Genomic DNA, 22,272 nt, shown 5'->3' on the forward strand with positions numbered 1-22,272 from the left:
TCTTCTCAATAGAACATCTTTGATAATGTCTTCTGGCCAATCAGAATCAAGATAACGGCGTGGTGTTGTTGCAGGAAGTCCCGACGGAGAGTACTTTTGCTGTAGTACATCTCTATACACACATACATCAATACAACATTACGTGTTGATAGAAATCAACACGTAGAAATGATAGAAATCAACACGTAATGAATTAAGACCCCACGGTTTGATGATTGATAGGTGTGTGGGTTGTCTTTCATTTTGACACACAGAACAATGTTATAATAAACATACATACTGTATGTTAAATGGATATATCCGCCTTCTTTCATTTATCTTTCCACTCCCACAACAATATACATAAAGAAATGGCATATTTTGGACATAGTTCGAATGGTGATTAATCATGATTCATTCATTTTTAAGCTGTGATTAATCTGATTACAATTTTTAATCGTTTGACAGCCCTACAAATAACCTCATGAATTCACTTTTTAGCACTGAAACCACATCAGGAGGCAAATTGTCCCGTTAAAGACTCTAAAAACATTTACTCAATCCACTTTAAAAAGTTTGAAAGGTTTGGATTTTTAAGGGATTTCTGTCTCGTGTCTGTGATTTTCTCACTGGTTCAAAGTGAGGGGGATTCCTTAAGGAAAAGGTGATGTCATGTTGCGCAAAAGTAATGAATTAGGCAATACATAAATGAGAAATGTGACGGTCATGCTTCCCAGTCAAAAAAATCTTACCAAACTAGGGCATCAACTAATCATTTTTGCTTTGTCAATAAAAACTTCAATTAAAATTCAATATGAGTTGAAATAGTTCCATTTACAGTAAATGACAGTGTAAAGTATTTAGGACGCTTGAACCAGTGAACTTGCAGCATTTTTCATTGAAAAGTATCCAAATAGTTGCTGAAAATGTTCCTGAGGGTGAACTAATTGTTGCAGCTCTAGATCAAACCAAACACAAACTGACCTAATCATTAATAAATGAAACATAATTATGTTAGTTCCGAATTCTAACTTTGATTGTTGCCTATTAATTAGAAATATTTTGAGAAATAATCAGGATTTAAAGAAGGTTTTAAGGGCTTAAAGTTTGTGACAAAAAAGTACGAAGATTTGTATGCCATAATATATGATCATGATGGATAGTCTCACCTTTTTCTCAATCTCGATCTGGAGGTTGTGCTCCACCATGTCCACCAAGGGGTTTTTGCAGCTGGAATACAGCATCCTCTCTCGGATGCTACAGTTGTACCCGGGCATGGAGTAAATGAACACTGCAAAGGGAAGAAAAGACAATTAGAAAAGCTGACACAAAATATAATTTGAAACATCAAAAACGTAGTCATATAGAAATAATAGAGGGTGTGTTGACTTTTCATAATAAGTTGTGAGAATCTAATCACCTGTGGACTCTAGGTAGTCGCCTTCGTGGGAATGTTTGTAGAGGAACAAGTGGTAACGTGCAGATTCTTTAGGGATTCTCAGTGGCAGGTCTTTCAACTCTGTTGGCTCAGTGTTGGACAACCGAATCAGCTCCTTCTCAGCGTCTACTTCCTGTAGACAAAGGAATGGAAAAGTTACTCACGAGGTTGGTGGCATGCGCTTGTGACCATGTAGTTCCTGCTTGGAATTCTAGACAAAATTAGGAACATCTGTGTGGGGGGCGAGTGAATGAAATCAAGCATTTCCCTCGCTCTGAGGTGGAACATTTACTATACAAATGCCTTTGTTAGATAAATACATCAAACACTCGGCTGTCTTGAGAAGCTTTTAGGATAACAGACAAAAAAGGGAACGGAGACACAATTATTCCTTTGTACTTGGCGATGATCTGATCTGAGTTGTGACATAAAGCCTTTGAATTTCAATGAGAAGGACAAAGGCTTTTTGGGCAAAATGAGTAACTCATTGTGTCGGTCTGTAAACAACTCCTGACCAAAAAGACTCCAATCTCTCCCAGCAAAATGTAATGAAAGGAAAGAGACTTGATTTGTTTATCCAATTATTGATGGAGCAAAGGTCAAAGTGACTAATGATTTGCTCTTAAGGACTCACCAGTTGTACGTAATTGACTCTTTTGTCCCTAAAACGTTCAAGTGCTGCAATAGCGTCTTGGTGGATAGGGAAGGCCACTCCCTGCAGAGTCTGCTGCTTGGTGTCCACGCTGATGTCCGTCTGCACCTGAACACATCACAAAAAACAGGAAGAGGCACTTCAGCTTCCTATCAACCTGCCATAGACACATTAATGAGCAAATATGAAATAGATAACACATAGGTGGCATTTATTATTACTTTATTAAGTACATTCAAAAAGGTCTCTTCTTTATTAAGAGGCATATTTATACAGATATGTGCTCAAACAACCAAGTTCATTATTGAAACTAGAATTGGACTCTGTGGTAAACAGTGAGTATGTGGATTCTAACGTGTTCATGTGCACACACACACACACACACACACACACACACACACACACACACACACACACACACACAGGTTGACATGCTGGTGGTGACATTATGTCATCATGCTGCCTATCAATCAGAACAGAACAAATCCTTCTCTTGAAAAACGCTCTGGTCTTAAAATTCAATCATATGAGGAAGCAAATCCATTTCCTGTCAGGAGTTTCATGATAAAGAGTTGTGGATAAGTAAAATATAATAAATGTTTTTCTCGTTTCTTGTCATCAGAAAGTAAGAAGTGCAACAAGCAGCTTGCTGGAGCATGATGATTACGTGAGGTGCTTGTATCGGCGGTGACAAGGCGCCTCCACCAAATCAGACAGAAAACTGGAAATGCTGGGGGGGATTACTCTGATGGATTGAATCTATTTTTAGAGCTCTGTTCCCACAAAATGAAATGCCGTGCAAACATGATTGAGCCTCCGATGTAGCTACCTCGCATACCAAAAAGGATTGCGGGTCTTTTATCCATCTGCTTAGTAAAAGTCAGGCAGTCTCCAAAGCACAGCAATGATAAACATTTCAAAGCCCCTTTTTCATCTAGGCGGTCCAGATTAATGGTATATTATCTTTCTTCAACAGCTGGTCGAGTGGGACGAGCACAAACCTCACTTCCCATTTGCTCTGCTGTCTTTAATTGAGCATACTTTGGAGAGAGAGTGCACTTCTCAAACCACTTCCATATATGGTAAGAAAGACAGTTCTTGTTTGTGTGGTGAGGTCTGGAGAGCAGCAATTAGAAAAGGTAGTTTCTCAAAAAAGCAGAACAGTTCATTTGGGTTCATTTATGGGAACAGCACCACAAAGTCCGAAGAGTAAAACTTCAGATGACATTCATCCGTCTGGTGGAGTCAGTCTGCAGTGGAAACACTCCTGCAGCATTAGCAGGATATCCCGTTACATTATTATTACTATTTTCTCTGCCAACAACAAAGGAAATGCGCAGTGATACAGCTCACCTGTGCTTCACGCAGAATCACTGCTGAGTGCTCATAACTACAGAGAAATTACATTTGCATGAAGCTCTCTCAAATGTATATTTGAACACTGATAAAGAGCTCAGACATGCAAACAAGAATATATTTCATATTCAGAGTACTTTATGGTCCATTAGTTTTGCATAACATTGAAATTTGTCTTTTGAACTGACATAAAAGAAAAGATACACCAGAATAATGCTTATTAAACGTTTAAAGGGACCGAATGGCAGTAATAAAAGTGACGAGTGGACTGTTATTCCACTGGTATGTAGTCGTAGAGCTATGTGCTGTCCAAGCCCTAATATATTCGTCTCCGCCAACATCCTGCTGTTCTAATGCATCAGCATCTTTTCTCTGTTGATACTGCCGGGGCAAGCATATGCACACTGCTGCTGACCTTGTGCTGTTTGGAAGGACGCATCGCTGGCCTTCATTGATACTCTGACTGTTTCTGCTGGGATATAGACCTCACACACAGCAGATGTGTTAAGGAAGAATACTGCTGTGAGCTGCTATTTTTTCCCCCTCTGAAATCTCAGATAAAAAGGATGACGTAGTGTCATTTATTTTAAGAACTGAGAACAAGCCCTGCTAAGCACAACAGCCACTTCAGAACGGACTCAGGCAATTCAACGTGTCAACATGCCATGGGTTATGTGTGACAACAAGCCTGGGAACAGTAGCCAAGAAATTCAATCCAAGTGTGTTGTCTGTGTGTGTGTGTGTGTGTGTGTGTGTGTGTGTGTGTGTGTGTGTGTGTGTGTGTGTGTGTGTGTTCACACCTCATTCAGTTTGATCTTTCTCAGTTCCTCCTCTGCAGCAGTGAGGGGAAGGGGGGCAGCCTGGACAGCCAGATATTTCCTGTATCCACTCAGATTCATTTCGTCCTGGGTGGGCAAATAACAGCACAATCACACATCACGCAGCAATACAGTTTGACTCACTGGCACATCGTTTGTCCTTTTGGTTTCCATAAATGTATTAGGCTGAAGCTTAACTTTTGAGGGTTTGTTACTGAGGCTTAAGGGCAGATAAAAAGAGCTTTTCGCAAATGTTAAGGATTCAAGGATCATTCGTTGTCATTTTGCAAAACAGAGTTGCACGAACAAATGCAGTTGTAGCTTAGTGGATGATGTAAGAACAGAGAATAACAATGGTAGTAGTATGGGTTCCTCTTGTAAGACCTACCTTTGTGTTACCGAAAATCTCATCCTTGATGTGCCCGCCCCCAAACTCTTTCTTCAGTGTGGCTCTGGTAGCAGCATATAACATTTTATGTCGCACCTGTTGAGAATATGTAGAAAAGTGAAAGAATTTAGTAAAAATCAAACATTCTGGTCACATTGAGCTGAAATCTGGCAGATTCAGAGGATAACATATTTCCCTATTGATCTTTCCTTCTTGCTTTGTGCTGGAAAATACATTTATGTTCTGAACATAATTAGAACTGTGTTAAGTGATTGATTATATTCTTGCAAACACTTCAGTTTTCTCTCAGCATTGTTTATATCCCTGATAAAATGCTTGCAATCTTCTTCCCTGCCTTTGCTGATTTGTCTCATAGCATTAACACAACCTGTTAATTAAAACTAAGAAGCAAAAAGGGAACCTACTTATAAATAAAACATTGAGCCATAGCACTACTAGTGGTCGAAAACTCCTTAGGGTACCTTTAAATGCCCTCTTTAACACAATCTTGATTATAGGATAAATAAATACATTGGAGTTGGAGTTGACTCAGTTTAACAGCTGGTTGTGAAAGGATCGTGCAACTTCCAGGCAAGCCTCAGCCTGCAGCGAGGTGCTTTGGAGAGAGGGCAGGAATGTTAAGCTTGCATATGGCTCTCAGAAAGTGAATTTAAGTTAAATTGCAGTATGTAGTTAAGAGCGCCACATATACCCTACATGGCTTTTTCTGGCATCGTCCTCTCCTTGTAACATTCCTCTTTCCACTGCGACAGAAACAACATGCGTATGTCTATTTGTCATGGTTATTTTGGATCGCAGTGACAACACCAATCATTTTGATGGAACCAAATGACAATGACTTACATTGTATGGGACAAGAGCACAGCAAATGCAAAACACACATTTGCATGACAAGAAAACAACAATCGTGAAACACTGAGAGCGCGGATTTTCAGTCGAGAGATGAGAGGTTTGAACTAAGAGCTGTGTTATTTGGAGAGCACCATAATCTGCCTGTGTTTAGATTTTTAAGAGGTCTGTTGCCTACATTTATGCAGTATTGATGTGGTAACCCCACCCAACTGATGCTCAAAGCAGAGGAGGACAAAATGCTGTGAAGTTGCACTATTTCTATTCTACTTGTATTTACTTGCACTATTTAATCAGTTGTATTATGTTGCACTGTTGGAGCAGCCTGTGACCTAAGATGTGTGACATATCTACACTGTAGCTATGTACACATGACAATAAAAGCCTTTGAATCTTGAAAAGCTATTCATCTTGGTTTTCTTACAGTTGAGTTGTCTGGTGACCAGGCCAGGAAGATCCACTCGTAGCCCTGGTTGTTGGTGGAGTCCAGCCGGTACAGAACATAGCAGGGCACGTCGTCCTCCAGGAGGGGCACAACTAAGGAATCATACTCCTGGTCCCACTTCTTTGATGCTTTCCCGGTGGTGCCCATAGTCAGCTGCTCTGGAAAGCAGATGTGTAAAACAACACAGTCAGCAGTGCACAGATTTGTTAGTAATGTTGAAATGTCAGCTCTAGTAGAAGTCTGAGAAGAAGTACGAGTTAAGTGTTTACTTGGCAGAAGGAGCTGTAAACAAACACCATGGGACACTGCTTACCGGCCTCAATGACGACCTTTATGACTCGATATTGGTCTCCATTCCTGGCTTTGGCAAAGATGTCTTTCACATCATTACCCGCTGTGAAAAGACAGAAGGGTGTTACTTTCTATGGTTTTAAACTGATGCCTGCATGAACTGCACACTCTCCTTTTTCAGCAGCTGATTAAAATGTTTCCACCTAAACATGTTGTGAGTCTTACTAACCTGTGGACCAGGTTACCACATGTTAGACACTAAATAAAGCTTTATTGATTATATGTATCTTTATTAACATAATCTTCTAAATAACCTATTTCCTTTTAACATACTTTTAGTCAAGCAGAACATTTTTATAAATTATTTGGTCATATCCTCATCAAGCAATAATGAAACAATTACTAAACCCACAGTAAAACACTTAATGTGTATTATTTGTTACAATGCATAGAAGGTTGCATGGTTTCAGTATTACAGATATGAGAACACAAACCACCTTTGAACCCAAATACAGGCACAATACAAATATCTCTCTGATATCAGGAAGCAAGGAACAATTCCCTATAACATAGACGATGTGGTCCATTGTCAAATACCATAATTTATTACACAGCTTTTCTACGGCAGTGTTATTATTCAAACACAGGAATTTAGTTTAGTTTTATGTACATGTTAGGCGTGGACAGCAGTTTGACCTAGACTACTACACCCTGCATAAGCCTCTGCTGCACACATGTAGATAATAACTCAAAACTTTAGTCTTATATATTAAGACTTGACAGACTTTGACAGGTGAGTTAAACAGACATACCAACAAAACAACTGATCATATTTCATTTAAGTGTCAACTATATACGAAAAACCAATGTCACAACATGTGCCTGTCTCTTATTAACTCACATAATTTGCAGGTTGCTTTACCTCAAAACAGACAACCATTTCCGCGGTGTTGCTGCCATGTTAAACAGGATGTCACGCCCTTTGTCAAGACGATTTTTTATTATAACACAGAGCAGGTAATGGCTATTCGTGAATGTATTGGAACACCGTTGGTCTACCAGGCCAGCAGTTTGTTTAAATGAAGGCGTCGCCCATCTATCTAGAAAGATAAACTAACGTTGCAGGATTACAGCTTTATACTGAGAAGCTAAAGCATTTTGCAACATTGTAGAGAATAAAATGGAGTAGCACTAGACGTGATTTAGGTGGGTCATGAACTGGCTAAATGCTCAGGGATTAAAGCCTTAAAGTGCACAAACAGGGCACCACTGATCATCAGACACAGCACGATAGCTCACAGCTAGCTAGGAGTGGCTAGCTAACTTGACGCTAGCTTCTGGGTACAATGAATTGTTGGAGGTACTTAACGCTCACCCAGGAAAGGCACACACGCACAAAACAAGACATAATGAAAGAGACATTGAAAGCAGGGAAACGCATCTACCTTGAATGCCCGTCTGATGTGACATTGTGTCTTTCGTCGGATCAAGAGCTGATGCAGCTGTTCAGGCGAAACCAGGACAGAGAAGCAGGAAGAGAACTACATCAAGAAGAGCCGCCCCCCGTGTGACCTCATCAAAATCTAAATCACAGGACCTGGTCAAACAATTGTAATATGTTATAATTAAACAATTATATTATTATGTTTAAGAGTAAGAGAAATAAACAAAGTATTAATGTTCATTTATTTCCACATTTATTTATTTCAGTTTTTCTTGAAATGTATTTATTCGTGTATTTTTTGTAATCCTGTATGTATTCCTGTATTTATACATGTATTTATGTTGTACTCATGTCATGTTCTGTCCTCCATACCTGTATGCTCGTTGTGTGCACAAAGGTACATCTTTTGTCTTTTGCTATGCTGATGTTAAATCTGGAGAAATTGTCCCCACCACTTTTTGTGACGCCCATGATAACCCACATCTGCTTTTAATGTCACATGATCAAATTGACAATATTTATGATTACACGTATTCTTTTATTCTATACAGTGGAGTTCAAAAATATTAGATTGATTCTTTATATATTTACCAATAGGCTCAGGGTTGGAACACGATTAAAGCAAGTCAGTTATTTGTTCACTCTTAAATTCTGATCTTTATTCACGTAGATATGTCCTGATTTCATGGCAGCAAATCCTATTGGCGTGAAACCCTGCAACATCTGGACGCCACCGGGCTTCCTGCCTCTGCCATATGTCCCTCCCACTCCTCGGTAAATAAAAAAAATATATATGGATAGATTTTACAGCAGAACAATTGTCCTCATCCTGTCACCAGAGGGAATCTCAGGAGATGTGTCACAGCTATGGATGTGCTCACAGCTGGAGTCACACCGGAAATAATGTGAACCGGTCTTCAAAATAAGGGTTTTATTTATTATCCTAACAAGACTGTAGTTTAAACTGGCATACGCATGCGTAGCACAGTTCAGAGTTCAAATGAATGATTATAATGTTGAACTACCTCAAAGTGAATGCTATTAAGCTAAATTGTATTGAGACATTTATGTGTCTTTACCTATGGTCTTTACATACAGTCTTTGCTTTATGCATTGCTGATATTCACAAGACATTATGTTAACTGTAGAAATAAAAAGCTTTAATAAAAAAGAGCAATATTTAAATGTTCTAATGTTTATTAACTTTATTTCAATAAAATGGCAAAACAAATAACCAACACTCGTTTGTTAATGGAATGTCAACCTTTAAACAACAATATACAGGCTTTGTGTTTATCTATGCCTACAGGAAAAAAACAAACAGCAGTATGTATCATAATAATAATAACAATAATTAATTGCATTTTATCTTAGTACTAAAATACTAAATTATAACAAGAATATGTGAAACCCAAATAAAATAAAATGCATTAAAATAAGTAAGCACATGCCAATACTGTATATATCTATGTAGGTTAATTGAAAAACGTTTTTTTATCACGTTTTATTTTGAAATGTGAAAGCGGAAGTATTATATTTGAACTGTATCTCGCTTGACGCTGGTGAATAATGTGTTCGCTACATTGCGTTGCACAGATGCTATGCGTGCTGTGTGGATCCAGCCATCTCCATCCTCTGTACAGCAGCAGCGTCCCGTTCACAGCCCAGAAACAGCACCGCCCGGCGGGAACCTGCTGACGAAGCACCGCCCGGCTCAGCTAGCCCGCCCGGCGCATGGACGCTCCAGCACAATGGCAGAGGATTTGGGGATGCCTCTGTCGTACACCAACAACAGGTCGCATGGATAATCCCTCCACAAAAACCCTCCCGCATCGTTTCGTTTTTGGGATGATTAGAGCGCCGCTGTCGGCTTGATGTGACAGGAGAGCCGTGCGGGAGCGGGGCGTCTTGTCCCGGCTGTCGACTGAAAGCAACGACGGCGTGGAGCAGGTGCGTTCATGACGCTGATCCACCGCACATGCACACATTATATTACCGAGTTGCAAGCAGGTAAGGTCTGCACGAATTTCGGCCGTCCCAGATGTATCTTGGAGCACCGATATTAAAGTTGTGTAATCAGATAATTCCAGTCAAGCCTGTGTTATCTGCGAGATACGTGAGGTCGGCGATGTGACATTTGGCGTCATCGCTCTTGTGAAATTAGAGGGGATGTGTGTGGTCACAGACTTATGCTCTTTACACGGTAGTCCATTCAGGAATTGACAGATTTGGCCCGAATTGACGGACCACTCAGTGTATTTCCTGCAGGCAGCACTTAGGTCTATTGGGCCAGTAATTTACATGGTTTAGAGGAAAAGCCAGGGAGTTTAGAGGATGTACCCTACCATGAGCAAGATGATAATAATGGTGATTAGGATATCAAAGTTCTTGCAGATTCTACTGCAATCTCAAATGCATATCCATCATTGTCAGCCCCCAGGTTGATGAGTCCTTTTTGGATATTATTTGCATGTTTTCTTCCTGTATTCATGGGTGTCCTTTGGGTGCCAGCTGAGTCCCTCTCCATGCCTGTTTGGGACTCTGCACTGGCCTCAAACTGGGTACAGGTCCCATGTCACAACTGCCCCTCATGTGTATAATGGGATAAAGGCAGGAAACGAATTAAGCATTCCACTGAAGATTAAGTGTGTATGGAATCACTGGTTTAGCAAGACCCAAGGTGGCAAGTATCCGAATGACAAGATAATACATGGTGCTGGTGAAATGTAATAGCCACATGGGGGTTTCACTTTGGCAGCTCTATTTCTGGAGACGTTACATCATCTAATATTCCCACTGTGGGGTATTTTGGGAAACTGTGTCAAAGCAGGGAACTGGTTTGGGGAATTCAGTCGAGCAAAGTCAGACCAGTCACAAAGGGCTACAGCGAGGGAGTTCAGAGTGAAGTCGATGGGTGTCGTGTGTGGGCTTTAAGAATACAGAGGGGGGGGACTGTTGGGAAGTTACTCCAAGCACTGCCTCTGCTTGGCAGGTGTTCCCCAACAGAGCATAAGTGTAATGCTGCCACACTTTTTCTGAGGGGAGCACAGAGTAGACAGGCTGAGAGGATAAGCCTTTTCAAGAGCCAGCGCTTTACAGCTAAGCACTTCAAGATTCTACCTTATCCAGGTATGACACTAAACTTCAACCTGTTTTTCTGACTGAAGAATGTAGTTTAAAAGGCTTAATCTTTGTTCAGCTTTTTTGTTAAGTTGTGAGCTCAGCTAACACATTAAGCTTTTCAAAAGTTCAACCTGTTTTCATGCACCTGATTCTTTGCTGTCATGGCATCCCCATCCAGACGGATCAAGCCCTCTCTGACATGTTTGTGTGATAATCTTTGCGTTGACGTGAAAGCCTGTCTCTGCACTAAGACATCTCTGTGTAGGTGCATTGTTGGCACTGCTGCTGCACAGAGTTGTCTGAATTTAGCATAATCTCACAATCTCTCCCAAACCTCAGTTACACTCCGAACACTAATCTCAATCGGAGGGATGTTTCACTCTAATCTGCCGTGCTGATTTGAGTATAATGTAATCTGACTGAAATGTGACTTTCTCTCTCTCACCCTCTCTCCCTCTCTGACTCCCAGGTGTAGTGTGGCTGGGGGGCTCAGCAGGATGGAAATAGATGCCCGTTTCCGCTACTATTTCCAGCACCCGTGGTCGCGTCTCATCGTGGCCTACCTGGTCACCTTCTTTAACTTCCTCATCTTTGCGGAAGACCCCATCTCTCACAGTCAGACAGAGGCCCATATGATTGTGGTGGGCAACTGCTTCTCCTTCCTGTTCAACAAGTACCCGGGCCTCGAATGGAACGCCCTGAAAGTAATATGCTGGATACTGGCCATTATCACCGGCATGTTAGCTGGGAAGTTTATATTCCACCGCCAGCTCTTTGGTAAGTTATGCACACATTAATGCAGGGGAATGTGCAGAGTAATGGCTTTACTGACAGAGGAAACATTCCTCCTGAATGTTTTTTTTCTGGCGGGTGTCACCAGTTAAAGCACCTTACACTCATTCTCCACATTTCTCAAATATTAATGCAATAAAAGGCATTACTCATGTATTAACAATCGTCTCACATCTTCATAATTATGCTCCTGCACCCATTCCTCTCCCTCATAAAACTCTCTTCGACTCACTTATCATTAGAACTCATTAGAACTGGGTCAAACTGTATTTTTGAATAGTTTCATATTTTATTTCTCTCTAATTTGTATAGGGGTGCAACTACCAGTCATTACATATATTAAAATACATTATCAGAATTTCTAAATCCCAAGTTGATGCTATTCATTGCTTTATATGTTGGATCAACACTGAAGAAGAGAAAACACTCGTAGAAGTCTTACTTGGTTTTATGGTCTATTTGTCCTGCTTTTTATCTGCTCAGTGGCTCTCTACCTTTTTGGCGCTTAACCTTTTGTAATGGTGCACAACCTACTCACACCCACTCTACCCTTTTTAAGATGCATATGCAGAGTGAACACCAAGAAAACACAAACAAAGCACCACTACTTTTATTCAAGTTGTTATGTTTATTTGCGATAGGAAGCTTAGACATGAGAAACCATTCTGGGTCTTTAAATTTAAAGAAGTGAAACAATAATGAAAATTCAGATTTATATAAAGAAAAATAGGGAATGCTACTTTTGAGAAGAAAAACAAGGGGATGTTGAAGTAAAAAATGGGGTGCTCTTTAAGGGTAGGGCAAATAGTCAAGTAAAAACAAAAGCATTCATACTATCAGGACTATGATATCATTCAATTGAATGCAACCCATATATGTGTTTGAATACACACACTTTTCTGCTATGAAAGAGCCTCTGAAAAACAACACCTGTCATATTTGAGGTGTTTCAGTCGTTGTGTTGCTCACTTCCTCGACCTATCACACCTCTTTAATACATTTCCTCTTCTTTCTCACTTATTCCTACAAGCCCGACCTCCTCTCTCTTCTCACTCTCTTGACAGCCTGACTCTTTCCATTTACTCTCCTCTCATAAGGCCGTGACTCCAATCTCATCAGCCCGTCATTTGTTTTAAACAGCTTCCTATTCAACTCATGCATTTCATTTCCTAGTCACTTCACAACTCACTCAGGCGGGATAATATTGGCCACCCTGGCTTATCTCCTTGGTATGAACCATTAATGACTATAATTGGAGGGCAGAGAGAAAGATCGAGAGGGGGGTTACAGTTGTTCCCTGAGTGATCATCTTCTCTGAGCGTAAATAGAAAGCCATGAGTGCATAGTTCCTGGATTGAGTTAGAGAGGTATATTTGGTATAGTTTTATGTCAAAATAGCTCTGAAATATGAGACCGTCACAAGACAAACAATGTTTTGGTCCTAATAACAGGGTCACCAGTCAGACAAGGTTGAGAAACACTGATCCATGATGTCAATAAATATATAAGAAAATGGTAATTTTACCCGACATACATAAGAATAGTTTTATCTATCCATCCATGCAGATATTTTTGGTTTGGTTTGATATTTTGGGCAATGTGCTTTCTTGCTGAGAGCTAGTGCTAATAAATTGATACCATACCCATATCTACTCGTATTGTGAAGCTAAAACTAGGGTATGATTAGCTTAGCTTCGCACTAGCAGATACACTTTAAGTGGGGGGTAAAAGCTATCCAACTAGTCTCTAACTGACTAATAACATATTGTATCCTGTTTTTTTTTCTTCTTTTAAATCTATACCTTGACAGAAATGTAACACGGTTATGGTTGTGGTGCCTCGGCTGGTTACCTGATAACATCATAACCAAAGTCTGCGCTACTCTGTATTATCCGCTGAACAGGTTCTGAACTGCATGGTATGCAGATTATCCAAGCAGGGATACTGTTTCTGGAAACACAAACTTTTGCGCATAATCAATAATTATAAAAACAAAACCGCAACAATAAAACATTACCAGTACAGCTTAGTGAGGAAACATTGTATTCGTGTTAATTTAGATGAAGTGACCCATTTTACAGTTGTATTTGTAGTCGTGGGCATCATTTAAATGTCACACAAACGAAGCACATTTTCCTGTCAATAGTGTGCCGTATTGCTCCACTCATGACAGCTGAGAAGTAGCTCTCAGTGAGGTTTTACAGTGAGGCCCAGTGTGTCAGGATCAGGGTTTATATACTTCCATTTGCTTGAGTGTATAGAGGACAGAAAGAGTGCAGCTCTTCCTGCAGCTAGGTACGGCTAATGCACTTCAACAAGCCTCCAAACAGATGGTTTGTGGTTCTGTGTGTGGGTGTGTGTTTGTAACTGCGAAAGAGTGGTGATATGTTGTGTTTGTGTGAGCGATCGTGTGAGAGAAAAGGTCCATGTGTGTGTTTGTAATCACACAGATGCAGTGAATCTGTGGTGGAGAGGGAAAGAGATTGTTGAGAGTTGGAGAGGAGAGATGTGTCCTCCACAACATTTCAGTGAGGCAGTTATGTAATCCCAGCCCAGGTAAGGCCTAAGAGCATGCTACAGCACCAGCCTACTGTAAAATCTATCATCTATTATAGATCTGTCACACAGGCCCACATCCTGCTAGTCATGTCTTTGCAGATCTCTATACAATATATCTCTTCTGCACTCTGATATGTAGGCAGGCAGTGGAAACACTTCTGGATAGGAACACGGTCCATGCAAAGCTTTTAATACCTGGAGAAAAGCACTCTGAAATCAGAGTTTGGGAAGGTTAAAAGTATTTTCTGCGGTTACTTTTCAATAATGTGTTATTCGGATTCCATTTCACAAACCATTGCATAACCAGAGTCATTTTCACGCTCATTCTGTTTGAAGCTATACTCAACTTCATTTCAATTTGTCCAAAGTCTGACATTGTTTTTGAGAGCTGGCACATCGCCAGCGTCATTTATCATTTATGATGGCCTGGAAATCCTTCTGCAGTGAATTATACCTCCTCCTGCCTCTAGCGATTTAGTGTTTTTCTTTTCCCCCCGTTTTTGGCACAATTTATGATTTTCTCTCCCAGAAACCCACACACATGTTAATCCAGTTGTCACATTATGGTTTCTTTGCAATCCTTCTATCCATTTACGTTGTTCAGTCATGTTGCTATTTACAGTGAGCGGAGGTGCACAGGATTATGCTCTGTATGAATAGCTTGTGACAGATTATGTGATTTAAGACAACATTTGAGGTTCAAGAAACAACCTATGCTGTTCTTTCCCACCACTCAAGGCTACGTGTGCTCTCTAATGGAGGGGGCGGTAGCCAATGACTTCTGGTCATTCAGAGGGAGACTAGCTGTCATTAAGTATTTGTATTAAATGTAAGGTCTGGAAGCTGTCTATTTTGTTTTATGTGTAGTTGTTTGCGTTCAGCCATAGATTAGTGCCATATTTTAGAATTTGAAGGCCGATACTCCTTTGGGATGATCGTGATTAAGGACTTTGTTGTAGTACACAAATATGTTGTCCTTTTTAGTGGAAGTGCAGTGTTCATAAAATCAAGGACTCATTAGGCCTGATTTGAAAAACTAAGAGTCTAAAAGTGAGGCTGAAAAACAAGTAAAAATGCACTGGTCAAAACCTACATACAAATATTTGAACATCTGAGCTGAATTTTCAGAATTATTTAAAAAAAAAAAAAAAAAAGTATTTAATTACAGTTGTCAGATGTTAAATGTTTTTAATAGGTCAGGGTAATTGACAGCAAAGGATGCTTAGAACTTGACTGAGCATCCATGAGATGATAACAACACAATAAAAGCACTACTGGTCAAATGATGCTGGGATAAAAGATATGAATTCCTTTGACATTTAAAGTTGTACCCAACCTGCTACCTGAAATGAATATTAATCACACATTCTTGCCAAGATTTGGATGAGAAGATCAATCACCCTCCTTTTAAAATCTGAATGTTAAATATGAAGCTACAGCTGGGATAATGTTTAGCTTTGTTAAGTAAAAAGACCACTAAGATCTGTCCAGAATAGGCAGTATGGATTCTTTCTTACTGCGGTCCAAAAAAAAGGAAAAACGTATCCCTGTAGTTCAGCAATTTATCAATTTGTGCAATATTTCTCATACCCCACACCATTTTCACTTCACCATTTTCCCTAGAAAGAAAACTAAAAGTAATGAGCTCACCTGCTAAATACATTTGTGTAGACAAGGCCCTTGAAAAACGCTATGGTACAGGTGTTACCATCTAATATATTGCAGTGACATGTCCAACATTCATAACAAATGCCTCATACAGTACATAACTAGTTTATTTCTGAGGAGATGAATCACCATAGCACCACAGCACTAATATCATGGGCCTTCCTCACTGTAAATAACTACCCCATCTCCATAATTGGAAAAGTGAAACTGCTTCTCGGTCATCAAATTAGCATAAGATATTCACCTTTCTCTCTCCAAGGTTTTGAAACTTCTGAAAGGTAAATTGAAGGGTAATTCTGAGTCATCTGGAACGCCACCCTAACAGGATTAGGCCCTACTTTGCATGTTATTACCACATTCAATCAAATGCTGATCGCTCTTCTTCACTTGAAGGAGTCATTTGTGGCTCCAGAGCAGTGTGAACAGCACAGGAAAAGGTGACGATAATGTAAAAGCCTGCCTCCGTTGATCTCAGAGCTGTGTGTGTGTGTGTGTGTGTGTGTGTGTGTGTGTGTGTGTGTGTGTGTGTGTTGAATTAATGTCTCTGTCTATTTATACTAGTGCAAAAACAATTAGTCTTTTAATTTATCATCGGGAAATTAATCAGCAAGGATTATGATAATGTTTTAATCACCAGAGCCATTTATCAGGCTAAAGTGACAAACATTTGCAGCTTCTCTGTTTCTTTTATATCATGGCAAATTAAATATGTTCTAGTTAAGTAGAAACTACTGAACTACACTTTTATAATGACACCTTTTGGCTTAAGGAAATAATATCCGGAAATGAAATAAACTAAACTGTTAATTTACAAATAGGTGGCAGACCTTTTTCTTTGTGTATTTTGTGTTGAAATGATTATGTAAAAGCGAGAGCCATCTATCTCAGTCATGTCATCACAATACTAATAAATGTTGAATGTACCATTAAAGCAATGTTAAGAGACTTTATCATTATTTAATATCTATAATAATAATATAATACAATAACATGTCAGTGATGTCGGTTTGGAATAAGACATCAAACATTTAAACCATATTGTAATAATAGTTTGCTTTTCTGTAACATAAAGAGGACAATTAACTATGTATTATTGATTATTCTGTTGATTGTCTTTTTGATTAATCATTTAGGTGTATATTTGATTCTGCATCTATTTGACTATATACATTTACCCCGTTCTTGAATCTGTACATTGTATTGCAAAGTAATCCACAAATAGCTCTGTGACCCGGGCTGATCTATACAGCTGATCAGCAGTTATCTGCATAATTATCAACCTCATGACTATTCAGCCTTCAGCAACCTCATGATACCCCGTAGAGCTGCATGATTTACACTGTCCTTCAGTAGCCGATCAGTCTATATTAGGAGCCTCAGAGGCTGCCCCCCTCCTCTGTAAATAATGTATTATTGCTCTGGTGTTTGTGCTCTGCTGTGCCCCTGCAGCCTAGATTTATGCTTCTGTCTTATTCTGTGCGGCAGCTGTGTGAGGTTCAGATTCACTGCTCTTCTCAGCCTGGTTTCCAGCAATAGCATTTTGTATTGTACACAGTCTGCTTGGCATCAAACGGCAGACACAGTTAACAAGTAAGATACTAGCTTGTGTCTATCTATAATGGATTACTTTGCAGATAAAACCACAGATAACTTCCCCAGGATCAAAATAGGATAAAATAAGTACGAGTTTTGGAATTCAATTTACAAGCTGTCCACAAACAAGACTCACAATGATTGCTTCTTGTCTGCTGAATGAGTATATAACAAATATTTGCCAACAGTTTATCAATCAGATGATATGACAGCATCGTGTTTGCAGCCTTGCACTGCCTCTACGTCTGAATTCAAGTTGGACAGTTGGGTTTTTATCTTTCGTTGTTGAGCACAAATCATTCCAAATACTTATAAGTACAAAACAAAACCATTGAAACAGATATTGTACCATTTTATGAGTCATTTTTCATTTTCACAAAGACATTGTTAATATGCTTATCTTGTCCCGTAAACTTCCATGAGCTTGCAGTAAAGGATAAAACCTAAAGGTGCTTGCACGTCAGAGAGGGAGATAAATACACAGAGCAATAATGGCAAGAGCTCCCAAACAAAAGAAACCAGCCAAAAGGAAATTGCTTATTTACCTGAAATGGATGACTCCTTTGGTCTGGAGCCTGGCCATCAATAACATAATGAAGTGATGTTACAGGAGCAGGTACAGGAGTTCAGTGGCCCAGGAGCCAGCTGCTTGGGTCTATAGCTGCAGTCTGCAGGGGGAGGCAGCTGTGTTGTCTCTTCCCAGCTCTGATTTATTATCCAGACTCTTAGTTACAGACTCAGCTTAGGAGAGGCTCGTGGCCGTAGTCATGGCTGTTCCCTAACCACCCTGTGATGCTGCGGCCCAGCAGATGTGTGATGAATAGGGATGCTCGTGTGCAGATGCAAAGATCCTGGCAGTGTTAAATCTTTCTGTGTCTGACGGAGCAGATTCATTAGGATCCCTAAGGAGGGCAAGAGTGTTGTTTTGATGCTTCAAATCAAAACAGGAAACAGTAGAGCTGCGTACTGAAACCTAAAATAGATCAAGGTGCCCTTGAGTTGAAAAGAAGGAGCAGTGATTGCATTCGAAAGACAATGCTATCTATAGTTTAAAATCAATATGGATATAATGAATCATTTACGGTGGACCAAACATGAGCCATGTTTTGGTTCATCAAGGCTTGGTGTTTAGTTCTTTCATTGTTCATTTGCATCACATTTTCCATGTGTTTTCCAGTTCACTGCAATACAGTCAAAATATTGTTGCTCGACAACACCATCATTGCAACACCATCGCAAATAAATGATAGGACCATGTATTCATTCTCCTGTGATTGCCTGTTGTAATACAGGTGCAGAGGCTCGACTCACATACAGTAGTGTTAATGATGGGAAACAATTAAAGGGTAACATCTTGTGTTTTGTCCTGCATTGAAGCATCTACATTTGTTAAAGTTCTGCTCCCATTTACTCAGATGTTCCTTTCATTTTTTACATGTCTGTATATGTGATCAAATCAGTTCATTTTTCAAACATAATTGAACATACATTTGAATTTAATCTACTGTTAATTAATCTTTGGACAATGTGCTAATCATTTTTTGTCATCAATTAAACCAAAATAACCAACATTCAGCGATGACAGCGAATATGAGATCTTGATAATTGCTGTTTGATATTTCAAAGTTTAAATTATTTTGGTGATGGACTGATGGCTGGGAGAAAAAAACAAAATGAAAATATCCACTTTAGCCAGAATTATAATGGGCATTTGTTACAGTTTTCTTAAATATATTGACAATACTGTTAGTCCAGCAACTACTAAACAGAATAACTGATAATGAAAATGGTGTTAGTTGCAACCCTACATGTGTTCAGACTACTGTATGTACAATTGTAAAGCACAAATGAGAATGAAATGCTGATTGACTCTTATTCTACGTGTTATAGTTCCATAACAGTGCAATTTACCAGCATACACAGGTCATCATAATATTCCCATTAATATCTTCCAGTGGCACAGGTGTAACAAGGACACAAACAAGTTAACTAGTAAAACATTCAAGCATTAGATTCACCCAATCACCCCGACCCTCCTGTTGGCTCTGCAGCACAGCTTCCTGTATCGGTCTCTTTTTAAGGCCAGCAGCTTCCTCTGGAACTGCTCACTTGCCACAATGTACACCACCGGGTCCAGGCAGCTGCTCACACTGCATATGGCCTCAAAGAACTCATAGGAGGCGTACAGGACGTTGGTAGGTGTGACCTGGTTATTGATCCTCGTGAACACCAGGGTGACGATCATAACGTGGTAAGGCATGAAAGAAACAGCAAAGACTAGTATGGCGGCAGTGATGAGCCGAAGGGGCTTCCCTCCGGCACGCTGGGCTCCTCCGTGCGTTCTACCTCTCGGGAGACCCTTCAAAACACGAACTGTCTTTATGTAACAGGCCAACATGACGCTGAATGGAAGCAGGAAGCCTATGATTGTTCTGATAATGGTGATTGTCTTGACATAGATAAAAGGGCCCTGGATGTGGTCCATGCACACACTGATGTTTTCTTCTCTCTGAATAGCAAAAGTTACAAATAAGTCGGGAATGGAAGCAAGTACCAACGTGACCCAGGTGCAAATTGAGCACAGTTTGGCTTTACCCACATCCCACCAGCGGAGAGAGCTGATTGGATGCACCGTCCCGACGTAGCGATCGAAGCTGATGAGCGTGAGAAAGAGGATGCTACCGTATATGTTGATGTTGAAGGAGACCTTTTTGAACTGGCAGAATATATGTATGCCTTTGAGGTGGGGCCTCTGGAATGTAAAGTAGAGGGTGAAGGGGAGGGTGAGGATCCAGGCGGAGTCGCACAGGGCCAGGTTAAACAGGAAAATATTGCTAGTGCTCGATGTTTTCCTGAAGCAGCAGTAGTTGATTATAGCTGCGATGTTTCCCAGGATCCCGACAGGAAGGGCAAAGGTAAAGAGAACCAGGAGGATGTAGCAGTACCACCGACCATTCTCAAACTGGTTGCAGAATACTGTCGACCGGTTCAGGAACTCCAGAAGCACCTCTGGGATTTAAGGACAGGGAGTAGAGGCAGTTATGCAACTTAATTCTTAATATATTGATGTGTGTTGAAAATTGAGAGATATATTGTGAAACAGCAGCCCAGTATCATCAGGAAGTACTTCAACATTTGAATCTGCACCTTATATTTTCAGTACAATGCCAATGTTTTGTACTAACCAACAAAGCACTATAGTAAGCAATATAAAGGATGGGGTGGTGGATGGGCGTGCAGCACTTTTGAATCCTATGCAGGAGAGTGGAAATCCTGCAGAGATCTCCATTAATGTTTATTTTTCTTTCTTATTATTAAACCATATCAGCATTATTGCCTTACTTACATCGGGTCTTCTGGTTGTGTAACCGTACCTTAACTGTATAGTTTATTTCCTAACTCACTTTCACTAACCTCAACCACTGTGCAGATATTGCAGATAGTAGGAAATGAAAACATTGGACTTTAAACAGAAGTTTGTGTTTGGATATATTCCAAAGATATTATTTTGTGAATTGGTTGAAAAATAAAAATCAAGTGACTGTTTGAATATAAGGCATAGTTTAGGTGAACAAACACTGGTAAGCACACGTTCTGTAATGCAGTTTGATCTTTAGTAACACCCTCAATGATTAGTTGTTTCTCCATCTCTTTCAGACTTAAAATGTTTCTAGAGTACTTGTCTTTGTCAAGGTTATTTCAGAGCAATGGAATACGTTATACAATGGCGCATAATAAAATTAATAATACTCGCTTTAACAAGTAAATTAAGATTTACTTAAAACAAATTGTTGAGTGCAGTTTAACACCCACGAAATCCAGTCAAACACATCTGCTAAAGTGTTCCTGTTAACGTATACAGCATTTAACACCTGCCAGCTATGTTCATTTACAGTACATACACTAATTTGACTCATGAACACATTATTGTGAACTTTTGTGCACTTAATGCATAATACTGTGGAGTTAGCAACAGTCTAAATACATGCATGAAGAAGTGAGTGTGACCCTGTTCTCTCTCCACATAAATGAAACTATACATAATTCTGTAAAGCAAGGTTGGTAATCACATGTTTTATACCATGTACTTTCTGAACATTAAGCTCTATGATGCCATAGATATTATTTTCAATATTAGAATAACTTGTAGAATAATGTAGGTTTTAGTCTGTTCTATAGGCTGTGCCTGTAAGCCCTGCTCTGCGCACTTTAAATGTGATATGTTCACCCACCCTCTCCCAGGGCCTTTTTGAGTTTACAGTCTCTATAGTCTCTGAGCGTCAACAGTGTGTCCAGGAAGCGGCTGTTGTCTGCTGAACAATGAAACCTGCCCACTGTTGATCTATTGCCTCCAATATGTCTGCCTCTGTTTGCACTTAATCACAAATAATGCATTCATTTTGTTCAGCCAAGCAGATCTTAACAATTAAGCACATTTCAACCTATCATGTTAGATCCCACATCAAGACAAAACAATTTTGATTACCTATTTTTTGAAGATGAAGTTAAATATTTAGGCACTTTTATTATTCAGATTCACAGCAAGTGAACATTTTCTAAAGTCATTCTGCTTTGTAATGTAGATAGTATTGATGTTATTTGAACAGGCAATTAGAATAAGAAGTGTTTGATATGAAATCATAGAGTTCAGTTTGTACTTACCTCCTTCAGCTGTGTGAGACTTGTTGCTGTTGAAGAGCAGTATCATGATGAATAGAGACGCTGATCACATCTCCGCTCGCCTTCACTCCTCCTCCACCTGCTCTGTGCTTCTCATCTGTCAGGATGTGTTGGGGCACTGCCTTACGTGTGTGTGTGTGTGTGTGTGTGTGTGTGTGTGTGTGTGTGTGTGTGTG

The 22,272-nt window shown here is 39.8% G+C and overlaps 2 protein-coding genes across 3 annotated transcripts in view; one reads left to right on the top strand and one right to left on the bottom strand.

Moving 5' to 3' along the window:
- Positions 1 to 7,789, bottom strand: part of LOC104950358 (twinfilin-1-like) — a 9,976-nt gene extending 2,187 nt beyond the window's left edge. Inside the window, exons 1-8 of the mRNA XM_010776872.1 lie at positions 7,683 to 7,789; positions 6,260 to 6,340; positions 5,926 to 6,104; positions 4,632 to 4,727; positions 4,226 to 4,330; positions 2,052 to 2,177; positions 1,400 to 1,550; positions 1,084 to 1,270 (exon numbers count right to left, since the gene is read on the bottom strand). Of these exons, the coding sequence (XP_010775174.1) occupies positions 1,084 to 1,270; positions 1,400 to 1,550; positions 2,052 to 2,177; positions 4,226 to 4,330; positions 4,632 to 4,727; positions 5,926 to 6,104; positions 6,260 to 6,340; positions 7,683 to 7,707 (950 nt within the window). The 5' untranslated portion in view covers positions 7,708 to 7,789. The remainder of the gene's footprint in view (positions 1 to 1,083; positions 1,271 to 1,399; positions 1,551 to 2,051; positions 2,178 to 4,225; positions 4,331 to 4,631; positions 4,728 to 5,925; positions 6,105 to 6,259; positions 6,341 to 7,682) is intronic.
- Positions 7,790 to 9,137: 1,348 nt separating this feature from the next.
- The window catches only part of tmem117 (transmembrane protein 117), a 39,183-nt gene continuing 26,048 nt past the window's right edge, over positions 9,138 to 22,272 (top strand). The window contains exons 1-2 of one of the 2 annotated variants that reach the window (XM_010776860.1): positions 9,138 to 9,631; positions 11,274 to 11,581. In XM_010776860.1, the coding sequence (XP_010775162.1) occupies positions 11,302 to 11,581 (280 nt within the window). In that variant the 5' untranslated portion in view covers positions 9,138 to 9,631; positions 11,274 to 11,301. Of the gene's footprint in view, positions 9,632 to 10,752; positions 10,811 to 11,273; positions 11,582 to 22,272 lie in introns of those variants that run through there. The other variant, XM_010776861.1, reaches the window with a different exon arrangement.

Source organism: Notothenia coriiceps, unplaced genomic scaffold (genome assembly GCF_000735185.1).
Source record: "Notothenia coriiceps isolate Sejong01 unplaced genomic scaffold, NC01 NC01_scaffold00017402, whole genome shotgun sequence".
In the NCBI taxonomy this organism is placed as follows: domain Eukaryota; kingdom Metazoa; phylum Chordata; class Actinopteri; order Perciformes; family Nototheniidae; genus Notothenia; species Notothenia coriiceps.